General features: G+C 42.3%; 1 protein-coding gene across 2 annotated transcripts; it reads left to right on the top strand.

Annotated features, from left to right (window-relative positions):
- The first annotated feature begins 1,159 nt into the window (after positions 1-1,159).
- cables1 (Cdk5 and Abl enzyme substrate 1) lies at positions 1,160-19,787 on the top strand. Of its 2 annotated transcripts, XM_085803660.1 has the most exons (10): positions 1,160-1,870; positions 9,448-9,519; positions 9,681-9,773; positions 10,968-11,045; positions 14,123-14,228; positions 14,791-14,947; positions 15,114-15,217; positions 18,260-18,366; positions 18,524-18,731; positions 19,456-19,787. In XM_085803660.1, the coding sequence occupies exons 1-10, from the start codon at positions 1,242-1,244 to the stop codon at positions 19,594-19,596; spliced, it is 1,695 nt and encodes a 564-aa protein (XP_085659786.1). In that variant the 5' UTR covers positions 1,160-1,241; the 3' UTR covers positions 19,597-19,787. The 2 variants fall into 2 exon arrangements, with proteins under 2 accessions (XP_085659786.1, XP_085659787.1); XM_085803661.1 differs by lacking the exon at positions 10,968-11,045.
- The last annotated feature ends 510 nt before the right edge of the window (positions 19,788-20,297 follow it).

The following is a 20,297-nucleotide window of genomic DNA, read 5'->3' as shown; positions in this document are numbered from 1 at the left end:
TCAGTCAGTGTCTCAATTACAATTTGATCATTTAACTGTGTATTTTGCCCACATGTAATGTCTCAACCTATGGGATTCATTGAATTTATGTACTGAGCCTGATACAGAAAGAATTTCATCATGATGTTTTCTGGGACTTGGATGAAACCCCCTGAAGGGGCAGGGCACATAAAAGTGGTCAGCGAGGGTCAGAAGGGGCCCAGGAGCTTTTTTTTTCCTTCGCAAAGGCCCCTATAGGCCTATTAATCCTGGCATGGCAGGAAGTGTTTCACATCACTTTATTTCAAGATCTACAGGGGCAACATTCGACCTTTTGACTTCCCTATGACTTTTTTGTCCTTGTCCTCTCCATTTTTCACATTTCAGACAAAGACGTAATGAATTTAGGAAATGAGCAATATCTTTCACAAGAATTAGATTATGGATATAATTCAATAATCCAAAGTCTGATTATCCCTCCGTCCTGTCTCTCCTGATCTATTCATCAAAACTGGTGGCTGTGTGCTCCTGGCTGTATGTAGGCTACAGTGGCTGCCTGCCACCCCAAAAAAACCACTAGATGGCATATTTAATTGGGTTATGTCCAAAAACAGCAGACGCAATGCATATCAAGCAGACAGATGGCGCAATTGCCGCAGAGATGCTGACGGGTACACGATTCAGAAAATGATCTATTTTCTCAAAACAAACAGAGCCCAGGCCCCATTCTGTCAGCGGCCCACAGATCACTGTGCATACAACTGTGCCTGGTTGTGTGGACCGAGGAGGCAGCAGTGGCATCGCTTTTCACCATGAAATTTATGTGTAACACAGGAAGCTGCTCCAAAAAGTTTCCACGGGTTCACGTGAGGTGTTTTCAATAGGAATTGCGTTGCATGCTAAACTGATGGCAAATTAAATATGAAAGCGTTACTGATTCATGTTGTGCAGATCTGAGTATTTCAGCGGTGCCTGGTTTATGTAATTTTGGCATGCACTGTCAGAGGAGCGAGAGACGCTTCAGCAGTCAGGAAAAGGTATTGAAAAAAAAAAACACGTATTCCTGACAGCCCATTGGTCCAAATTTTCCCTGTGCTGCCACAATACTGCACACACGTGACCTCCCTGTTTTCACCCAGTTAAACGCATGTACTTAAAAGACAGGCCACTACCATTCACCAGCACAAGCACGATTAACACTATATTAATGTCAGCAAGGTAAGATCGCTGCTGCGGGGGACTCGGATCACTGGAAGTGGACCATGGCGGCTGCCACGAGCAGCAACACATCCACAGCCACGCTTCAGATAAAGCACCCCAGTATCGAGCATACGCGGAAACGCATAGACCCGAGGAGGAGGCAAGCGGCGCTGTCTTTTCTCAGCAACATTTCTCTAGATGGGCGACCCGTGCAAGACGATGCAGACAATCAAAACGAAGAGGAGAGCTCGCTTGAGCCAAGGACTAGACAGAGCCTGGTTTCCCCGGAGCGCGGAGCTGCTGCCACCACCACCACCACCACGGCTGCTGCTGCTGCTGCTGCTGCGGCGGCGGCGGCGGCAGCGACCACGGCCGCCCAGGCGCTCGCCTTTGCAAACCAGGCTCTCCTCGCCAGCAGTCGGGCCAGTTTTGGGACTGGTCCCTCCGCAGCCGCCGCCGCCGCCGCTGCTGCTGCTCCGGCAGGTAGTAGTACAGACACGGATGGCGACGCTTTCGTGTCCTCGTCGACATTCAGCTCGCCTTTCTCCGCGGTCCCAGCCTCGACTAGAGGGAGGCTGCAGACGTACACTCAGGGAATCCTTCCTGCCTCCTACTCCAGACAGTCCTCCCAGAGCTACTGCCTGGAGGGCGGACAGATAGCTAACTCTGCCATAGAGCTACAGAGGTCAAGGTAACTGTGTGTGTGTTATGTGTGTGTGTGAACATCGATATTACTTCACTGTCTGATGATGATGATGCAGGGGGACGCGTGGTGGTGTGTGTACACTGTGTCTGCAGCTATTGTGATGGTGTGTGAACTATTAGATCTTGTCTGCAGGCCACTCTGCAGTCAGGCCATTGTTTATTTGCTTATCAAAAACAAGCAAACAAAAACTTAGCAATACCTCACACAGATTTTTTTTGTTTAATTGTAGCAGTGCAAGAAGCATGCATAGGAGCAGAGCAGTCAGTCATGTTTTGTGTTTGATATGATGTAGCCGGTGACATGAAGATCCCACTGACACACCCCCTATTGTGTTTTTGTTGTGTTGGTTTGAACTTCTACTGTAGGTTTTAAAAAGTCAGACTGTCATTTCCTTAACCAATCCGCTCATTAATTCAAGGTGTATAATGGGTTAAGTTTTGTTTGTTTTTCCTCACTGACCACATCCCTGAATGAATGAACTCTAGGAACTGTTTTTTCCCCCTCTCTGTTTTCTTCCAGTCAGCTGTTTTTTTTTTTGTTTTTTTTTCTTTTAAAAAAAGGTGCTTTTGGCCCCAGGCAAGGCGCTCTTGTCTGGACGAAACAACAATGCACAGCAGGAGGAGAAAGTTCAGCTGCTTGTATATTTACTCCATGCAGATGGTTGTAGCCGTATGACTCACTGGGCTGCGCAGGGACAGATACATTCAGTTATGATCACAGGTCCCAACAGCTGTGGAGGCGTAACCTAGTTTCCCCAGGAGATGGGAACTCGGCAGCACACCTCATCGGTTTCTGTTTGTGTTTCTGTTTTGTACATGTTCTCATGTTCTATGTCAAAATTTGCTGCACTTCAAATTATTTTTAGTGATTGTCATACCAAAGACTGGCACACACCTGCTGTCTCGTGACGCAAACATCCTGTAACTCTACACCCGTGTTCAAATACACATGGAGCAGAAAGCCCCCCCTCTTCTGTTCCATGTGGATGTCTTTTATTTGCCCTCTCTGTTTGCTTTTGTCTTCACTTGGGAGGCATGAGAGGTTGGAGGGTCCCGCCTCGCAGCGGGACAGCTGTCAGTAACAGTCGTCTCATGGTTCTCTCACTGTCAGAACCTGCTGTCAAATCCTTTCTGCTCCACACTCCATTCAGAAACCTCTCTCTCTCTCTCTTACCCAAATCCTCTCCTCCCTCTGGTGACTCTGCCAGACTCCTCAGGAAGCCATGCTTCATGGTGAAACACTCAGTAAGCATCTAGTTCCCCTTCCTGACCTTGTGGAAATTGCACTGCTGAACTAAGAGCTTCCGAAAGTCCTAAAATGTGCTTTTCGATGGGGAGAGAGAGAGATTTGCATTATAAAAGTTGCGTAACTTGAGTGTTACCATCAATCATTTTTAAATGGGAGACTATTTACAAGGAATGAAAAACAAAACTGAAGCACCTGACAGTGAAGCACAACTGCAGCAGATATAAACAGTGAGCTGCTACTCAGGCCCATGATAAAGTTAACAAAACATTCTCTTCACCAATTAGGAGCTGTTCTTGAATTGTAAATGCTTATTTCAAAGTATTTTAAAAGCCTCTGGTTTATGTTGTTTTAAGAGTTTAAAAGTTTATTCTTGACCTTGGAAGCTTGAACAAATCTGAAATCCATAATGGCTTTGTAAACTCCATGTGTGAAGGAAACTCAGATCTAATAGAACTGATGTTTCCAAGGTCAAGACTGAATTTCCAATGTCAAGGTGTAAGTAGTGTGGTCCAGGTTGGTTTATGTGGTGGCACTGGATTGTACATGCAGTGTATGCAGTGAACTTCATACGCCGTTGCATGCTGACTGCGTGGCTTTTTTCGAAATGCCAATTACAATGCAATGAGTAGGTTTGGGTGGTCAAAGTGCAACAAAACTCTTTTCAAAACCTTGATATGATATGTTTTCCTACAGAACGTTTTTTGATTCAACAAAGTCACAACTATGCTTTTCAAATATGAAACAGAAACTGAGCTCTGACTCAGCTTGAATCTTGCAAAATTACGATGTAATGCTTTTGTTCTGTGGACACATTTCCGCTCAGAACCAAAAAAAGCAAAACAAAATAACCCCAAAGTATTGATGTTCAGCTGTTGCATGTCTGACATCTGTTTTCTACTACACAGTGAGTTAGTAATGACCGTATGAAGTTCTTGAGCTCTGACTGTACCCTGCTTTTGGAATGTGTTTGGAGGACGTTAGCACAAAATGAATTCTGATGTTGAGAGGTAAGCAACCTGTTGATGGAGCGCGGCCATATTCCACCGGCGCGCAGACAGACAAGCGCTCTGCACAGTGCCTGGTTTGTTTTCTGAGGGCAGCTGGTGGAAACGTGTCCAGAGGTCCCTGGCTGGGAGAGGCAGGATGCCCAGGCTTTCTGAGAAGTAGCCTGGCTCTCAGCTCTGTATTTTCTGTCCTCCACTTCCTCTCCCAGGGGCATCAGAGACACACTCTCCACTCAGACTTTTTGGCCTTCAGTCCCACTCCCATTCAGGAAGTCGCAGAGCCTTTGATGTGCCGCCAGAATAGCCTCTCCTAGGCCAAAAACGCTTTAGACCATATCCTAATCAGAATCTAATGCATGAAAATTATGGGTGAGTTTATATTCAGCTTTCCTTCCACTCTTCCATCATGAATCCGCATGCCAAGAGCCGGGGCTTTAAATATAGCATACAGTACCTATTACCATCTGGCCTTGTCTGCCTAAGGTGTAGGGCTATTTTAATTTCATTCCTTCCCCCACGAAGACATACTGTAGGAAGCCTCCCATCACCGTCAGAAAGTGCACAATCATGTCGTTTAATAAGATTTCTTCAGCATGAGGCGGCAGAAACTGTGGCTGGAAAACAAGCAGCACAGGCCATTATAATGGTCCTGTGGAGTTTTTGTGCGATTGGGTCACATACTTTTGGTCATGATGTTGATTGTTGTTCGCTGAGGTCATGGTTGGCGTAATGACAGGATTACATAAGCACGCTCCGTTTTTCTTCTCAGAGTCTCTCAATGCCTGAGCTGTCAACAAATGCTTAGAAAAGAAAAGATTTGAATGAAAAATCCCACTAGTAACGAGTCACTAGGGTCACCATGTTTTTTTTTTTTACCTCAAGCGATTGGACCCCAGAGTTAAATTCTCACATTATGACCTGTCCAGTTTCTCACCTTGAACAGTCCAACTGTGCTGTGTATTGATATCATGCACAACAGAACTGTTTTATTTGTATTTATGTTACTTTAACTCCATTCATTTGTTAAAATCTGCTTACACGTCTCATTTTTCCTTCCTGGTGTGTTTGAGGATCACAGAGGCTGAACTGCTCTGACTGGATTTTTTTTCCACTCCTTTTTATCAGAATAATCACATTTCCGTTTAGCAGGCCTGTATTTGTGTGAAGAAGCCCAGAACATTACATTTATTTCCATTCAGTGACTCTCCCCCGGCGAAATGGAAGACTATGTCCTGTGGCAAGCTGCCAACAGGGTGTACGTGTGAAGCTGTTTAATCTCCACATCTAAATAGTCCACTTGAGTTTTATGGCTTTATTTCAGGGCACCACTGGACCGGATTATCAATAACTTTTTCAGACATTTCCAGTTCCAAGAGGATGTTATTGTGTCTGCAGTAGAAATAGCTTAATGCTGAATGGGTTGCATCTATGAAAAGAAAATGCTTAAAGAAAATGACTTGAGGCAACAGTAGCAGGAATTGTTTCAGAGATACTGAGAGATGCTTGTTGTTGCTGCTTTGCCTCTGATTTACACTGAGCCGTCTTTGAAGCTTCTGACGGAGCCTTGTTAATGTCAAACTGTATAGAAACCGAATGTTCGGACCCTCCTTGGTATCTTTTTGGCGTCTAAAGTGAATGAGTGGCTTGGCCTGTGTTATTGTTTCCAGGATTTGTACCAGCCTGGAAAACATCTTTTGCATTAAAAACATATCCTGCTGCAGCTGTTAATCTACAGTTTGTCTGGATCAAAGTCCTCCCGGGCACTGTTCAGATGATGAACTGGAAACATGCCCTGAAGCCAAGTGGTGAATGATTTTTTTTTTTTTTTTAAAGGAAAGTAACGATTCACAGAGACTTGGGACTGGAGAGATGGCAAAATGTCACACAGGACAGAGATGGATGGCAAGAAGAAGTCTTTTCTTCCTAGGCACAGACTGGGACTGGGATTGCAGTACTTTTATAGTAGCTAATAGTCTTATTCAATTCTCATGCCAATGTGTGCTGAGAGCATTTGGTCCCCTGTGTAGAAATTCAACTGAAGCTAATATGGGCATTTAGCAAGATAAATGGGTGAGATCAAATGGGCAGCTTACAAAGTTACAGGCCTTTTTTTAAAGTGAAATACCCACTTAATTGGGCTAATTCAGGCAGCTGAAATCTCTTATTAGCTTTATTTGAACTTTAAAGTGTGTCCACCATCTAATCTTCTGATTACAGAAAATAATCACTGTTTGTTAAAAGTTCAAACTTTCAAGAACAAATATGACCTCACTATGCTACAAGCGCTAGCAAACAGTTGCTTATTTTCACATCTAGCAAACGTGGAAGAAAAACAGTCATTTGGAGTCATGTTTCTGGTTCCTAGTGAGTTGTAGCCTAATGTTCACACTCCGTTTAGCTCGGTTTGAACCTCCACATCCTTAGGGAAATATCAGTTTCTTTAGCTAATGAATGCTCTGCTATGTTCACCAGCTAAGATGGGAATCATCCCTATGTTCCCGGGGTCCTATGTTCCCCGCTTTGTATGTGACCGGGGAACATAGGACCCTTTTTTTTATGCAAAGACAACAATAAACTTAACTTAACTTTTTCTGAAAAAGGGTCCTATGTTCCCCCCTGTTGCCAGTCGATGGACTCTCTCTACTTATCTGGACTCTATCTGGCCTGTCTAGCGTCTACCTGGTCTTTTTACTAAACTTAACCAACTCCTTTCTTCATTGCCTAAACCCAACCAATGGGACAATTCCACTTCTCGCTCAAAGTTATAACTCAACTCACTCAAAAATAGGCAAAAATCTGCAAAGTCACAACTCCTCTTCTGGGACCAAAAATTGCATGTTCCCCGGTTCCTTTGGGGGAAAAGCGGGGAACATAGGACCCTAATTTTAGACAAAGGGTCTCGTGTTCCCAAGTATGTATTGCGACCGGGGAACATGGGACCCTTTTTGGGAAAAACTGAAACATAGGACCTGGGGAACATACGCTCCCGCTAGATGCTAACATTGTAAGTTGTTGCGTTGTTGGGCAGGTAGTGTAGCTACAGCTAGTGGAAAACGGCTCTCTGCCGTTGTGGCAAACAATGCTGAGCTGACGAGAGCGCTGAGAGCAAACCAGAACGACTGCTGCGAGCCATAAAATCAAAACAAAGAGCTGAAAAAGGCTGGGAAAAAAGTGCTGGACAGAGCTCAAGAGAGCTGCGGGTGTTGGGTGCTAATTCCCTGTTAATTTGATACAACTAGAGAGGCCTTTCATGTCATCCATCGTCATTTGACCCATTGGCCTCATGTAAATATTGATTAGTGCAGCCTGAAGTTAAGCCTTCAAATAGAATACCTTAATTTGAGTCAGTGTTGGATTAAAGATGAGGACGTTCTCATTAGCTAATGACTGTTATCCACACTTGGATCCCATTTCATGTTTAATACATAAAAATACACCATGGAAATCTCTTCATATGACCTTAATGTTTTTTAAAGCTTAGTTTTAGGGATGAATAGACGCACCCTGTCCTCATACTCTTTATCCAGCCTATCCATCTTTCCGTGTCGTCACCGAGGGAGGGTGATGTAAGTCTGACCATAAATCACATGACCTCCTCTTGTCTGACCTTCATTAGGTCAGGCCCCCTTCACTATGACCCTCTTAGTGCACGGTAGCACAGAGACAGTGTTGTTTTCAGCTGCGTGTTGTCATTATTTGGAGCAAGACGTGCAACTGGTCATGCCCTTTATCGGAGCTCAGTGTTCTCCCTTCCCGTTTATGATCATTAGGGTCATAATGTACAGTGCAGAGGGTTAGCCAGAATAATGGCCCTTGGTTTCTTGTCTGCTTCATCAGTCTGGCTCCTCATGATGTAAACACTTATCTCACCCCATCTCCTCCGGTATACAGAGTTCACTCAGCTCGTGTTGGTTTAAACCCTGCGAGATCCTCAAGCACAGAGTCATCTTTTGTAAATCTGTCCTCATGCTCTGTCGTTTATTAACCAGCCACTCTGCTTTACACTCCGCTGTCTCTCCCTTCAGGCTGAGATGCTCAGTGAAGAGGGTCGTCAGTGTCATTAGCTTGTCTTTATACTGCAGGGTCTGCTGCACCTTTTTTTGATTCGTTAAAACAATTACTCGAGGAGGATATAAAATATGCATGATGTATATTTGCAGCCATTTGTTTGGGCGTAGCAGTGTACTAAGACAGCTGAAGAGATAATGTGTCATGCTTTTTGTAATTTCACCATTAATGTGTTAATTTCCACCACTTTAATTGTGGCCACCTTATAAGGCGGGATAATGAGGTGGATTATGTAGTTATTGTGGTGCTGAACATGCAATTACAACCTAATTTTAGAACAGCTTACTTACTAGCTATCACATGTGGGTTCGTTTCTGACACTGGCAGCCGATCCTATAAAAGTGGTCCAGCAGAATTAGCCCGTTGAGTCGTGCAATAAAGTGTGAAATAAAGGCCATCTGTGTTACAAAATATGTTACACAAAGTGCTTTCAGAGCCAGATCGTTATCCTCTTAGCAGCTCAGATCCTGGAAAATTCTCTGTGATCTACGCAAGGCGGAGGAGTGATCATTGACCACAAAGGCACAACAGTGGTGCTGATTGATAGCAGTCATAACTTGACCGTTCCAGAGCCGTTCCTGTGAATTAACCACAGAACATACAGAAATGGGTGACAGTTTAACACCATAGTTTGACCCTTGTGTCGAGGCCTCCTGTTACCACACATGCACGTTGTTCCAGGATGAAATTTATCAGTAGTATTCAATATTGACAAGCATCAGCCAGCAAAAAACAAAGTATCTTATTTAGGCAAAATCGATTATTTGACGCTAATCCACAAAGACGATTGCCATATTTATTTGTTAAGTGTAAAAAAAACTTTAGCAGTACTGCAAGCTAAGATAGTGGCTTATTGATGTCTTGCCATTCAGTAAGTAGGTAAATAGAGATTTAGCTTGACATTTGGTAAAGGTTGCTATCTCTGTTTATTCTAGACTGACCTCAATTTGTGTGGAAAATTGCCCCTTATGGATTTTCAGCGCTGACTTTTTCCCTTTCAGGTATTTCTCTGGAGCAGAGTTTGATTTACTGTTTTGCTTTTTCATCAAATTCCTTTGCAGTACCATGTGTTCACTTGTTTGCTATGGCAGAAAAAAGGTCATGATAAGAGTTGTGTTTATTGTTGTGCCTGAGTTGGTTTGTCTAAGAACTGTTGAATGACAGTTGGTCCTGTAATAGTTTTGTGTTGATGATTTCTTCACTTCCTCTAACCTCAAACTTCCCCTCTGCCTGCCTTCTCAGACGAAGACTCATCTCTCAGCGTTCTTCGCTTGAAACGCTAGAGGACATTGAGGAAAATGCTCCTCTGCGCAGGTAGTACACTACACTAAATCACCCTTCTCGCACACATTGTCTGCTGGTACGTTTTGTGTGTCTTAGTTAAATGAGACGTTCAGCTCAGTGTCATGTATCTCATTGGCACAGTTTCTCTCTTTCTCGGTGTACTGATGTTATGCGTTTGTTTTACATTTTAGATGCCGAACCCTATCGGGTTCACCCCGACCAAAGAGCTTCAAGAAGGTCCACTTCATAAAGAACATGAGGCAACATGATATGCGCAATGGAAGGTATGAAGCCAAACAACGCCGTCCCTTAGTCAATACAGGTCTTCAGTGGATAATGGCAGGCTGCCCCAGTCAATGAACTGCAGTTTGGATGTTTCTCACATTACATGCCACATTGCAGGCGAGCAGGCCTGGCCCATTCACAGCACATTGCTCTGACTTGTAAATATACCATAATATAAATCAAGTCAATACTGAATATTTTGCATTTTATTTTGATCTGCATTTGATCATTGTTGAAACTTTGGAATCACACTATAAAAATCACGCTAAATTGCATATCATTGTATCACAGTCTTAACAAGCATGCATCCAGCACAACAAATCCCTAAAAACAGACAACCTCTGACGCATTCATGTTAATGTTGACTTTTTACTGGGTGTGCAGAAGGAAACCAAAGAAACGTGGTTGTTTAGGCACAGGGACCAATAATGATTTAATGCCTTGGCTTTGAAATTTAACTGAGTTAGTTTTTATTCTTGGTGTTTTTGAGTCTAATTTTGGTGTTATTTGAGTAAATAATCCATTTTAAATTTAAAGTCATATATTAATTTTACACTGCTCTTGTCCAGCATTCTTGTGACACAGAGAAGCAGATTTTGTGAAAGCTAGCACCTTCTGGTTTAGACAACAGCTTGAACCTCCTTGATCAGTTCCACCTGTTCAATTACTCGATAGATAAAGCAGCTCTTTTCCCCTCATATGCACAACCACATTTGATGTGGGATAATGCCAGAGCTGGATTTTCCACACCATTAACTGATGCTGAAAACAATTGGCTTTTCATTATTCACGTGCTGGTTTATGTCGGTGATGTTTTTGGCCGGGTACTGGTACTCTCATCATGTGCCTGTGAGTTGCACCTATTAAAAGAAGTCACTCTGAGGATGTTGTAGTGTTATTTAAAGACATTCTGTGATGTGGACATCTGGTCATTGGGGAAAAATGTCTGATTTCATTCTGTTTACAAGGTAGTTAAAGATAGCTCATGGTTGTTGCATCTTTGTTGCATCCAAACCACTGACTGCACGCTACAATGCTACAAAACAAACACACACACACATACACTCATACTGAATTTTCAGTTCATTCTCTTTATTCCAAGTTTTTACTGCACACTTTTTTTCTCCAACTTTAACCTGTGGGTCTTATCCAGATACATTGATTTAGCTTGTTTGCCATTTTTGTTTTTATAGGATAGTCCTTATCAGTGGCAGAAGATCCTTCTATAGTGTATTTTCTGTCCTGCCCTATCGAGATTGTAGCCAAGCAGGGTATGTATCCGACAGCATGCCGAACCTTGTAACTTCCTCCAGCCTGTGCTCCCTCTTTCCCTTTGTTTTCTCATCCCTCTTTTTCTGTGGATGTACTCTCCTCTTACTGGTGCATACATCGCTAAGGGTTGGTTTTTGGTGGATGCATATTTTTCCTGTACAAATAAGTAAACACTGGGCTGAAATGAGCTATAAAGGCTTAATTTTGTATAAGCACATTGTAGCCTAATGCTTGTTGCTTGTATTGCTTTTTCCATAGTGCCTCTGGTGGCTTTTGGGCACTCATTCTTTTTGTTCAAGTCAAGTCATTTTTGTCTGTTGCCCGCTTTGCTCTGTAGCATTTAAGACTCACCTTTCCCGGGGTTTCTGCTCTCCTTGGATTTAGACATTTTAACCCTCAAATTGAATGTGGTGTTCAGTGGTCTAATCTTTCCCGAAGTTGAGAGACTGGTCTATCTGTTGTGTGGACAGACACAGTCATGACAGATTGTTATTAACCATTTTTTGTTTATTCAGTGGTTTATGAGTTTACATTTCTATTCACTAGAACAGAAAACATCTCTCACTTATCTGTAGATGCTTGTTTCCTTTTTTTATTTTTATAAGCAGAACAAAGCTCTGTAATAACCAACCTACCTGGTTTTCCTGGGGGTAGCTCTGGTATGACCTTGGTCCTGATGCTCCCACCCCTCCCTAGTCACATGAAACGTTGTGTTTTGGAGGAAGTGAAAGAGAAAGGGGAAAGATAAACACCGGAGAATACAATGCACAGAAAGAAAAGCTTCGCACTGGGGCTTAGTGAGGAGCATAAAAGGCTCAATCCGTTTGTGGAATTTCCTAAGCCAGCCAATCAGTGCAAGGTCAAGGGTTAATAAACCCCTGGAGCTTTCCAATATGCACATTGACAGCTCATTGCTGCTAATTGACAGTTTACAGTGAGACTGTGGTTGGCTCAGCTAAATGTTGAAACAACAAAACAACCTTTTAAAGGCCTGGGCCCAAATGATTGATTGCATATAATCTTTTTTTCTATCTTTCCTCTCTCTTCTTTCTCCTCACTCTTTGTCTTTTATATCTACAACTATTATCCCATGAACAAAAATGACCAAATTTTACACAGCAGACTGGTATGGTTCCAAAAAAATTCAAAACATTTGCTTTTTGCCATCTACTTTCTTGCCAGGAATTAGATGAGTTGATTGATACAATGGACCTTTGCATTTGCTTGTTGAGTATTACCCACCATCAACCCAGAGACGGCTAGCATAGCTTAGCATTGTGACTGCAAACAAAGGGAAACTGCTAGCCTGGCTCTGTCTAAATGTAATAAAAGCCTACTAGGGCCTCCAGACCTGGAAGTAAAAACTAGAATTTGCAGTTCAACATGGGGGCGTATGTGAGAGACTATTACTTAGGCATGATTGGGACTTTTTTCAATATGATGACCAGATATCAAGAAGTTACTGTTCCTGGCCAATCCTGGCAATAGTTCTACATACAGATCTATAAAACCACAATTTTTAAAAGTAAAGTAAAATAATTGTTTGATGCGGGTTAAACCAACAAGCTGTTACATTTACATTTCCTGGTAGGCATGCTTTTTTTGATAGGCAAACTGTTTCCTGACCTTATGCTAAGCGATGCTGACTGACATTATAGTGGCATGGATCTTCTCATCGAATTGTTGGCATGAAAGCAAATGTCAAAGTCTTAGTTTGAGGAAAAGTCAGAAATTGAATAATGCTGTCTACCAGGCTGCGTCCTTGAACATCTGCTTATGGGAGGACACTGTCTAGTGACGGTGATCGTCCTGTGTTCAAATCCCTCCATGGTCGACTCGGCTTAGCTTTTCTTTGTGGACTTTGCATGTTCGCCTTGTATCAGCATGGGCTTTCTCCACATACTTCAATTGTTCTAACCCTTAATGCATGTTAGGTAAAAGTCCTGGCAACAGAGTGAAGCTGAAATTGGCTTAAAGAGTAAAATGTTAAATGGGTCAAATTGCAAAATGACACATTTCTTCATAGCAGGGAATAATCGAGATACAAAGTATTAGTATTAGTATGAAGTAATTGATGGTGAAGCAGACAGCAGGTGGTCAAGATTCTTTGAATGTTTTTTTCTTTGTTTGCCCGATACTAGATTTGATAGGACATAATGAGCACTGCATTGACTACACCGCTACTAACATACAGTTCCTTGAAGCCAGTGATTCCTATTCATGCATGTAACATGGCAATATCAGCTTTTCTTATGATTTCCTTTCATTTCTCCTTTATTCTCAGCAGACTTATGCCTAATAGAAGAGCTCTCTACCTAGAAAGCTTTCTGTCTCTTGTGTTTTCCCCCATTTTTTAAATTTAATCTCCACTGTGCTGTAAGATGTCTGCTGCCTACGGATCTCCATGTCTATGATGCATCTATCAACACTGGGCCCTGATGTGCTTGTCTGCCAGATAACACTGTTTCCATTATAATAGACTGGCCCCACATGTAATCAAAACACTGGGAGGGTCATGTGAGGAGCCGTACTGTGTAATTTCTTCCTATTTATCTGGGAACAATTTTAATTTAATTTTGCATGTGATTCCCCCAGTCTGACGTATGTTCTCAGCTGCAGACGTGAAATCGAGAAATATTTGGCCCATACGAAATGTGTTCAGTCAAGGACTCTTCACTATGTGGTCCACTGACACACTTAACTCTCCAAGCCGTTCTGCAGACCATCTGACCTCCTGCATATCTCCCACAGCAGTATGGCTTTTCAGGCGTTGGTGAGGCCTTTTGTAGAGGCTGGCCCTGCTAGAACAAAAAGTATACTCTCCTCCATCCTTGCTCCCATGGGAGTGCTTTATTTCTGATTTCCCTGAGATGCACCCACAGACATGGGCAACTGCAGAAACTAGGCCAGCTGATGAGCACAGATCAATAACCACCGTGGCCTATATTGTATCTGAGAGGTAGAGATGTGGAGGTGTGTTAGAAAGGGCCTCAGCATGAGGAGCTGGGAATTAAGCAAGGAGCAGCGTTGTAATGTATAATGAAAACCTGAAAGGTCGTGTGCTCATCATCATCAGGGATGTAAAGCTGGAAGGAGGGCGTCAGCGGCACCCGTCAGGAGGCGTCAGTGCCAAGGAGATGGTGATCGGGCTGGAGGGAGTGGAGCTGGGTGCAGATGGAAAGGTGAGAAAGCAGCAGAAATAGGCCTGTCTGTGGAGGAGGAATATTTTCAGGTTGTGTTGATTATTGGTAAAAAGTAAAGCTATTGCAATGTAACTAGTACAAAGTCTTGATAATGTTGGTGTTTGTCAGTTCAGTACAGTTGTTCCATGCTACTGTGTTGATGTTTGCTACTACATTATATGAGTAGAATTAGTTTCCATTCACATTTTGCATTGGGAAAGTTCAGAAAATAATATGCTACCAATTAGCATAGGGAAGGAAACAGATAACTGAGCCAAATTTTTTTTGTACTGATCCATTTACATTTTAGCTGCATATTGGGGGAAAAAAAGATGTATGTGCTGTGTGTATGGAAAAGGCTGAAAATGGCCATGGTTCACTTTGTTCAGTTTCAGGCACCTGTTAATGTGCATGTTGGTTTTACTGGCATTATATACTGGGACACATAATGACACTGAGCCATTGCTAATGTTATAGGTACAACCTGTGCATTAAAAAAGTGAATGTTTTAGGCTGCTCTTATAACAGACATGACCACACTTGTATATACCTGTGTCTCCAGACTGTGTCCTACACCCAGTTCCTGTATCCCACTAATGTGCTTGGCGGTCGCAGAAACACCATCGACTCCACCTCTTCCTTCTCTCAGTCTCGTAACGCCAGCCACCGCAGCCTCAGTCTGGGCCGGGCCAACAGCAACCAGAGCAGCCTGGACACGGGTTAGCCATTAAACTTATTCATTAATAATAACATTTATTCTCACTGTTATCCTCACCCTCAGTTGTTTTTCCTCAGTATGTTTTTATTGGAGAAGAAATAGTGCAAAACATCTGTTAACATCTGGCTCACCCTCCCCGTTGTTGTGTTTGTGTGTGCTCATGGCAGGGAATGATTTGGTCGACTTTCGAGAGTACGATCCCAATCTGCTGGACGACCCTCAGTGGCCTTGTGGAAAACACAAGAGAGTCCTCATCTTCCCCTCCTACATGGTAAGAAAGTACTCCAACACACCGCCATCAGCGATAACAACAACAACAGCCAACTGCAGCCTTGGCCTCTTGAGGGTATAATGGAAAGATTGTTTTTCTTCCAGGACATCATTTCACTGAAATAGATCCACCACTATTTTGACATGTTTTGTTGAGATGTCCCACGGCATCTCTGTTACTTTAAACCATCACGGACACTTTTGTGCTCAGTTTTCCCACCACATATGAGCGCAATAACAAACCAAAAAGATTTGTCTGACTCAAGAGATATTTTCTCCAAAAATGTTATCAGCTGTTTTTGAAAGGCAGCCAGGAGGATGTTTCCAACAGTTTTAATCAGGAAGGTCACCGGGCCCAGACTCTCTCCCACCTCCGAGGGGCCTGAAAGAATACACACACAGTGCAGTAGCGATTTAACAGCCACTTGACCGGCGCAACAGCCAGTGCAGTGTTGATGTCTCAGCACTAATCACTCTTACTTTTCCAGAAAAAGAACGGATGTTTTATTGTGGTTGGAAAAAGGAAAAAAAAAAAAAACACCCTGACCAGACTCCCACCTCATTCTTTCCTGGGATCTGTTTTTGTTACAGAGACTGGCAGAATACACAACAAGGACTGACATAGTTGAAATGTTCAGTCAAGGCCAGGCTATGCTTTTTTTCCCTCCTCTCTTCCTCCAATTACAAAACCCAGCGTCTCACAACAATGGCTATTGTGTTTGCTACAGGAATTGAACCAGTAAATTCTCAGCATTTCAGGGTTTAAACACAGGCTGTTTGGGAGACACATGGCTTTCTAAGTGAACTTTCAAGTCCAAGCAGGGAATTTAATCCTCTTCACGCAATTGAGGAAACCCTTGTATGACCTAGAAAATGATAATGAACCAAGGATAACCTTACTTGTATATTTTAAAAATGGTAGGAATATGTGTGAATTGTGAATTAGATAGATAGATAGATAGATAGATAGATAGATAGATAGATAGATAGATAGATAGATAGATAGATAGATAGATAGATATACAATTACAGTGCAGCAGCAGCATTACACAGACACACAGTGACGATAACAACATATAGTATAAGAATATAAAGAATAAGAATATAAAGCACAAACTATACATAATAAAATAGTAAAATATAAAGAACAAACTATACCTTTGCAGTAAAAACATGGACACAATTAAATATTTTCACATGTTGACATAAATTAGTTCAACACAGGGTTGTTGTTGATAAGATTTTCTGTCGTGCTCTCCTTTTTTTCTGTCCATTTCTCAGAGCTCTGACCATCGATAAGCATTCATTCCCCTTCATGCCTCACAATCAGTAGCATGGAGTTGAGGATGAACACCATTATTCACACTACATGCACCGTCTGCAATACCATACATGCATACAGAGGGTTATAGTTGTATTTTTAGAACAGCTGCATAGTGTGATCTTATCTTACTGCATATTCTCAGTAGACCACTTATGGATGACCCTGTTGTTGTTACAACGTGAGTCTTATTTGTTCACATTAGCCATGAAAAACAGTGTCAAAGACACTAGGTCAAGACCTAAAGATATTTCATTCACCATCATGGCAGACGATATAAAAAAAAAAAAGATGAATTAATTATTATTCATGATTATAAACATTTTGTTTCTGTGTCTCTTCACCAGTCCACCAGGGCAAAAGACTTAGATTTTGTGTCTGCCTCATTCTTGTAAATGCATACCTAAGAAATCCCTCAAGGGAATGTCTTGGCATGTGGCAGTAATGTCCGACACAAGGACGAACTGATTGGATTTTGGTGGTCAAAGGTCAAAGGATAGTGGGACCATTTTTAGCCATAATTCAAGGCTTCACATAGCAACTGGTGATGCAAATGATAACATTTAATGCAAATAGTTAATGCTTTATATGATTCTGATTAAACAGGAATGTAACCTGTAACAAGTCAGATGTACAATTGTGAAACGGTAATTCTAGTTGTTGTTTTTTTTTTTTTGTGCTGTACATTCAGTGCAAACAAAACAAAACAGTGCGGTACAAAGGTTCCAGACGATTGCTGCCGTTGGTCTAATGTGCAGTAACGCTCACGCTGTAGGGTCAGAGGTATGTGTGAGCCAACTGGAGATAAAAAAAAAGGGTGTGTTTGGGTCTGCCAATGTAGTGATATGCCAGTCTGTGTGTACAAGTGTGAAATTGAAAAGAGAGTGGAAGAAATGAAAGGAAGCAGAAAGAAAGCAGAAATGAAAACAATTAGCCACCCAAATACAATGGTTAAGATTAATAATAGACAAACTGGCTAAAGTGTGAGAGGTAACTGTCTGAGTAATTATTTTACTTTTTATTAAGGATTTTCACATTTATCTCCATTTGTATATTTATTGTTGTTGTCATTATTGGGAGCAATAATGTCCAAATCTACCCAAATAATTGTCATGTTGTATATCTGAACTTTCCTGCATTTTCAATAGCAAATCATCATTTTGCCTCCAGAACATCTGTAATTTAAGTTGTGAATTTGATTTGAGGGCTAAAAATGCACTTTGTTCTCCAGGCATTTTATTCCCAGCCCCAAACGCTCAGCCCCTCATTAAACTGTCCTGATGTGACTCACCCACCTGGTGCTCAAAACGTGCTGTAACAAGCTCTAAGGATTGTTCAAGAGAAGCCTGAGGACGGCACAGAAGGCTCAGTAGACATTAGACAACCCAGTGCGATTTGTGTCCTCTGTGTTTTTTAAAGGGAAAGTGTCTGCAAACGCATCATCACAATAAGAGAAAACCCAAAAATATTAACAGCCTGCCTCTCAGTCATCTTTTTTTCTTTCTTTCTTTTTTTTTTTTAGCTTGTAGCGCTCAGGCCCAAACCCACACACAGAACAAACTATAGTCACCATGTTCTGTGTAATGAAGGAAAATATCACCCAGTAACAGTTGAGCCTCATTGTGGCAGAGTGGAATCCAACACTCACATGTGAGGATCCAGTCACCGAGCTCCGTGTGGAGAGTGTGGTCATCCTAACACCACCTCTGGTTTTCCTTTCAGACTACAGTCATTGAATACGTCAAACCCTCTGACCTCAAGAAGGACATGAACGAAACCTTCAAGGAGAAATTCCCCCACATAAGGCTCACACTCAGCAAGATAAGGAGGTAAAGTAAAGCCAACAAAAATGTATAAAATGTGTCATCAAGTTGTTTGTTCGGGGTTTTTTTTACAATTAAGATGATTTGACTGTATAATCTCTCTTCTGTGCCGTCTGCTATCTGTTTTCCTTCCTCGATCTCATGCTTGTCTCACTCTGTGCAGCTTGAAAAGGGAGATAAGAAAGCTGGCCCAGGATGAGTGTGCTTATGAGGAACCGACGGTGGCCATGGCTTTCGTCTACTTTGAAAAACTCGTTCTACAAGGCAAACTGAACAAGCAGAATCGTAAACTCTGTGCCGGCGCTTGTGTCCTTCTGGCGGCCAAGATCGGTGGTGATCTCAAGAAACATGAAGTCAAACTCCTGATAGACGTACGTTTTCTCTGGAAAATTAAAACGTTTTTATTTTATTTTATTTTTTAACAAAGACTGATTGTAAATGATTCCCCCATGTATACCACATTAAAGGGTCAGTTCACTAGAATCAAAGTCAACAAGTTAAACAGTAAAAACTTTCCACTATGAAGTCGCTTCAACAGTCTGACTATCCAGGACAGTTTTCTTTCTGCTGTGAGCACCACAAACACAACCCTGCTATAGCTGGCAGGACATAAATCAAAACAAAAAAAGATAAAACCACAACTGTTTGCATGGCCAGACACCACCATGAAGAAAATACTGTTGTGAAAATGTGGTCAGATGAGGCAGCAAAGTTTATTTTCACAGTCTGAGGTAAATACTGTACAGCTACACTAAGAGCAAGCGGTAACAAAACCTTTCAGTATCATGAAGGCTGATCTTAAGAGTCAAATCTAGTATTTACCTAAAAACAAGATCTGATATATCAAGTCAAATCCCATAAATCACAGGCTGTCACCTCAGTGCTAAAATCCTAAACACGATGGAGGAGCAATCCAAATGAGTTTAAACGGCTCTAACGTCTGATGATAATGCATTTAACAGACATCACCCAAACTTCAGGGTCTAAATATAAATGGATACTATTGCTTAGTCATTGAGAACCAATAAGTAATAGAGTATTGCATGTTTCTATTGTTTCATCTCAATTCTTTCTTCTTTTTTTTGGCACGAGTAGAAACTGGAGGAGCGGTTCAGAGTGAACCGTAGAGAGCTGATCGCCTTCGAGTTCCCGGTCCTGGTGGCCCTGGAGTTCAACCTGCACCTGCCCGAACACGAGATCATGCCCCACTACAGACGACTGCTCCAGACCTCCTAGCATTAGTGACCCATCAGGAAGACGACCACCGGGTTGTCCTCCTGATCCACTCCCTCCCTCTCCCACGGCATCCATCCTCCCACCTCTCTCTCTCTTTCTCCTCCCCGTCGGCATCTCAACCGCTTCAAGGTACCACTGGTTGTCACCCCGGCACCCCCTCTCCTTCATCTCAGAGACCAGGGGTCCGTTTCACAAAGCAGGTTCAACAAACTCTGAGTCTAATCCTGAACTCTGAGTTGATCTACTCTGAGACAGGAAACTCAGAGTTTTGGGTTTCAGAACAGGTGATAACAGTTAGTTCAATCAACTCTGAGGTAACTTGACCCTGAGTTACGGGGAGATGAAAAGCCCTCATCAATGGAACAAAGATGACATGATTCACCATGGCAACCAGCAAAAAAAAGCCTCGCCCCTCCCACTTCTCACGGTGGAGTGACGTATGAATGCTGACGCAGAATCACGCACCCCCCCCACACAGTATTAGTCTAAAGTAATTAATCTAGTATTAAGTAGTATTAATCTAAAAAAAGAAATCTCAAGAGTTATTCAACATTGTGTGTTGAGCAGGTGCAACTCTAAATGTGTGTTTGATATGTTGAAGTTTGTCTCCATTATAACATGAGGGGGATGTGCGTGTAGTCATCAATCACACCTGGAAATAATCCATAAGTGGATCGACCTACTACTGAACTGCGTGCGTG

Source organism: Trachurus japonicus, chromosome 17, assembly GCF_045865225.1.
Source record: "Trachurus japonicus isolate A0001 chromosome 17, Traja_1.0".
NCBI classification, from domain to species: Eukaryota; Metazoa; Chordata; class Actinopteri; order Carangiformes; family Carangidae; genus Trachurus; species Trachurus japonicus.
This window is presented reverse-complemented; position numbering and strand designations above follow the sequence as displayed.

Excerpts from the sequence above, each read along its gene's own strand:
- cables1 (XM_085803660.1), top strand. The coding sequence starts at position 1,242 with ATGGCGGCTGCCACGAGCAGCAACACATCCACAGCCACGCTTCAGATA. Across the intron at positions 14,229-14,790 it reads AGCTGGGTGCAGATGGAAAG|ACTGTGTCCTACACCCAGTT; the intron begins GTGAGAAAGCAG and ends CTGTGTCTCCAG. Across the intron at positions 18,732-19,455 it reads AAGTCAAACTCCTGATAGAC|AAACTGGAGGAGCGGTTCAG; the intron begins GTACGTTTTCTC and ends TGGCACGAGTAG.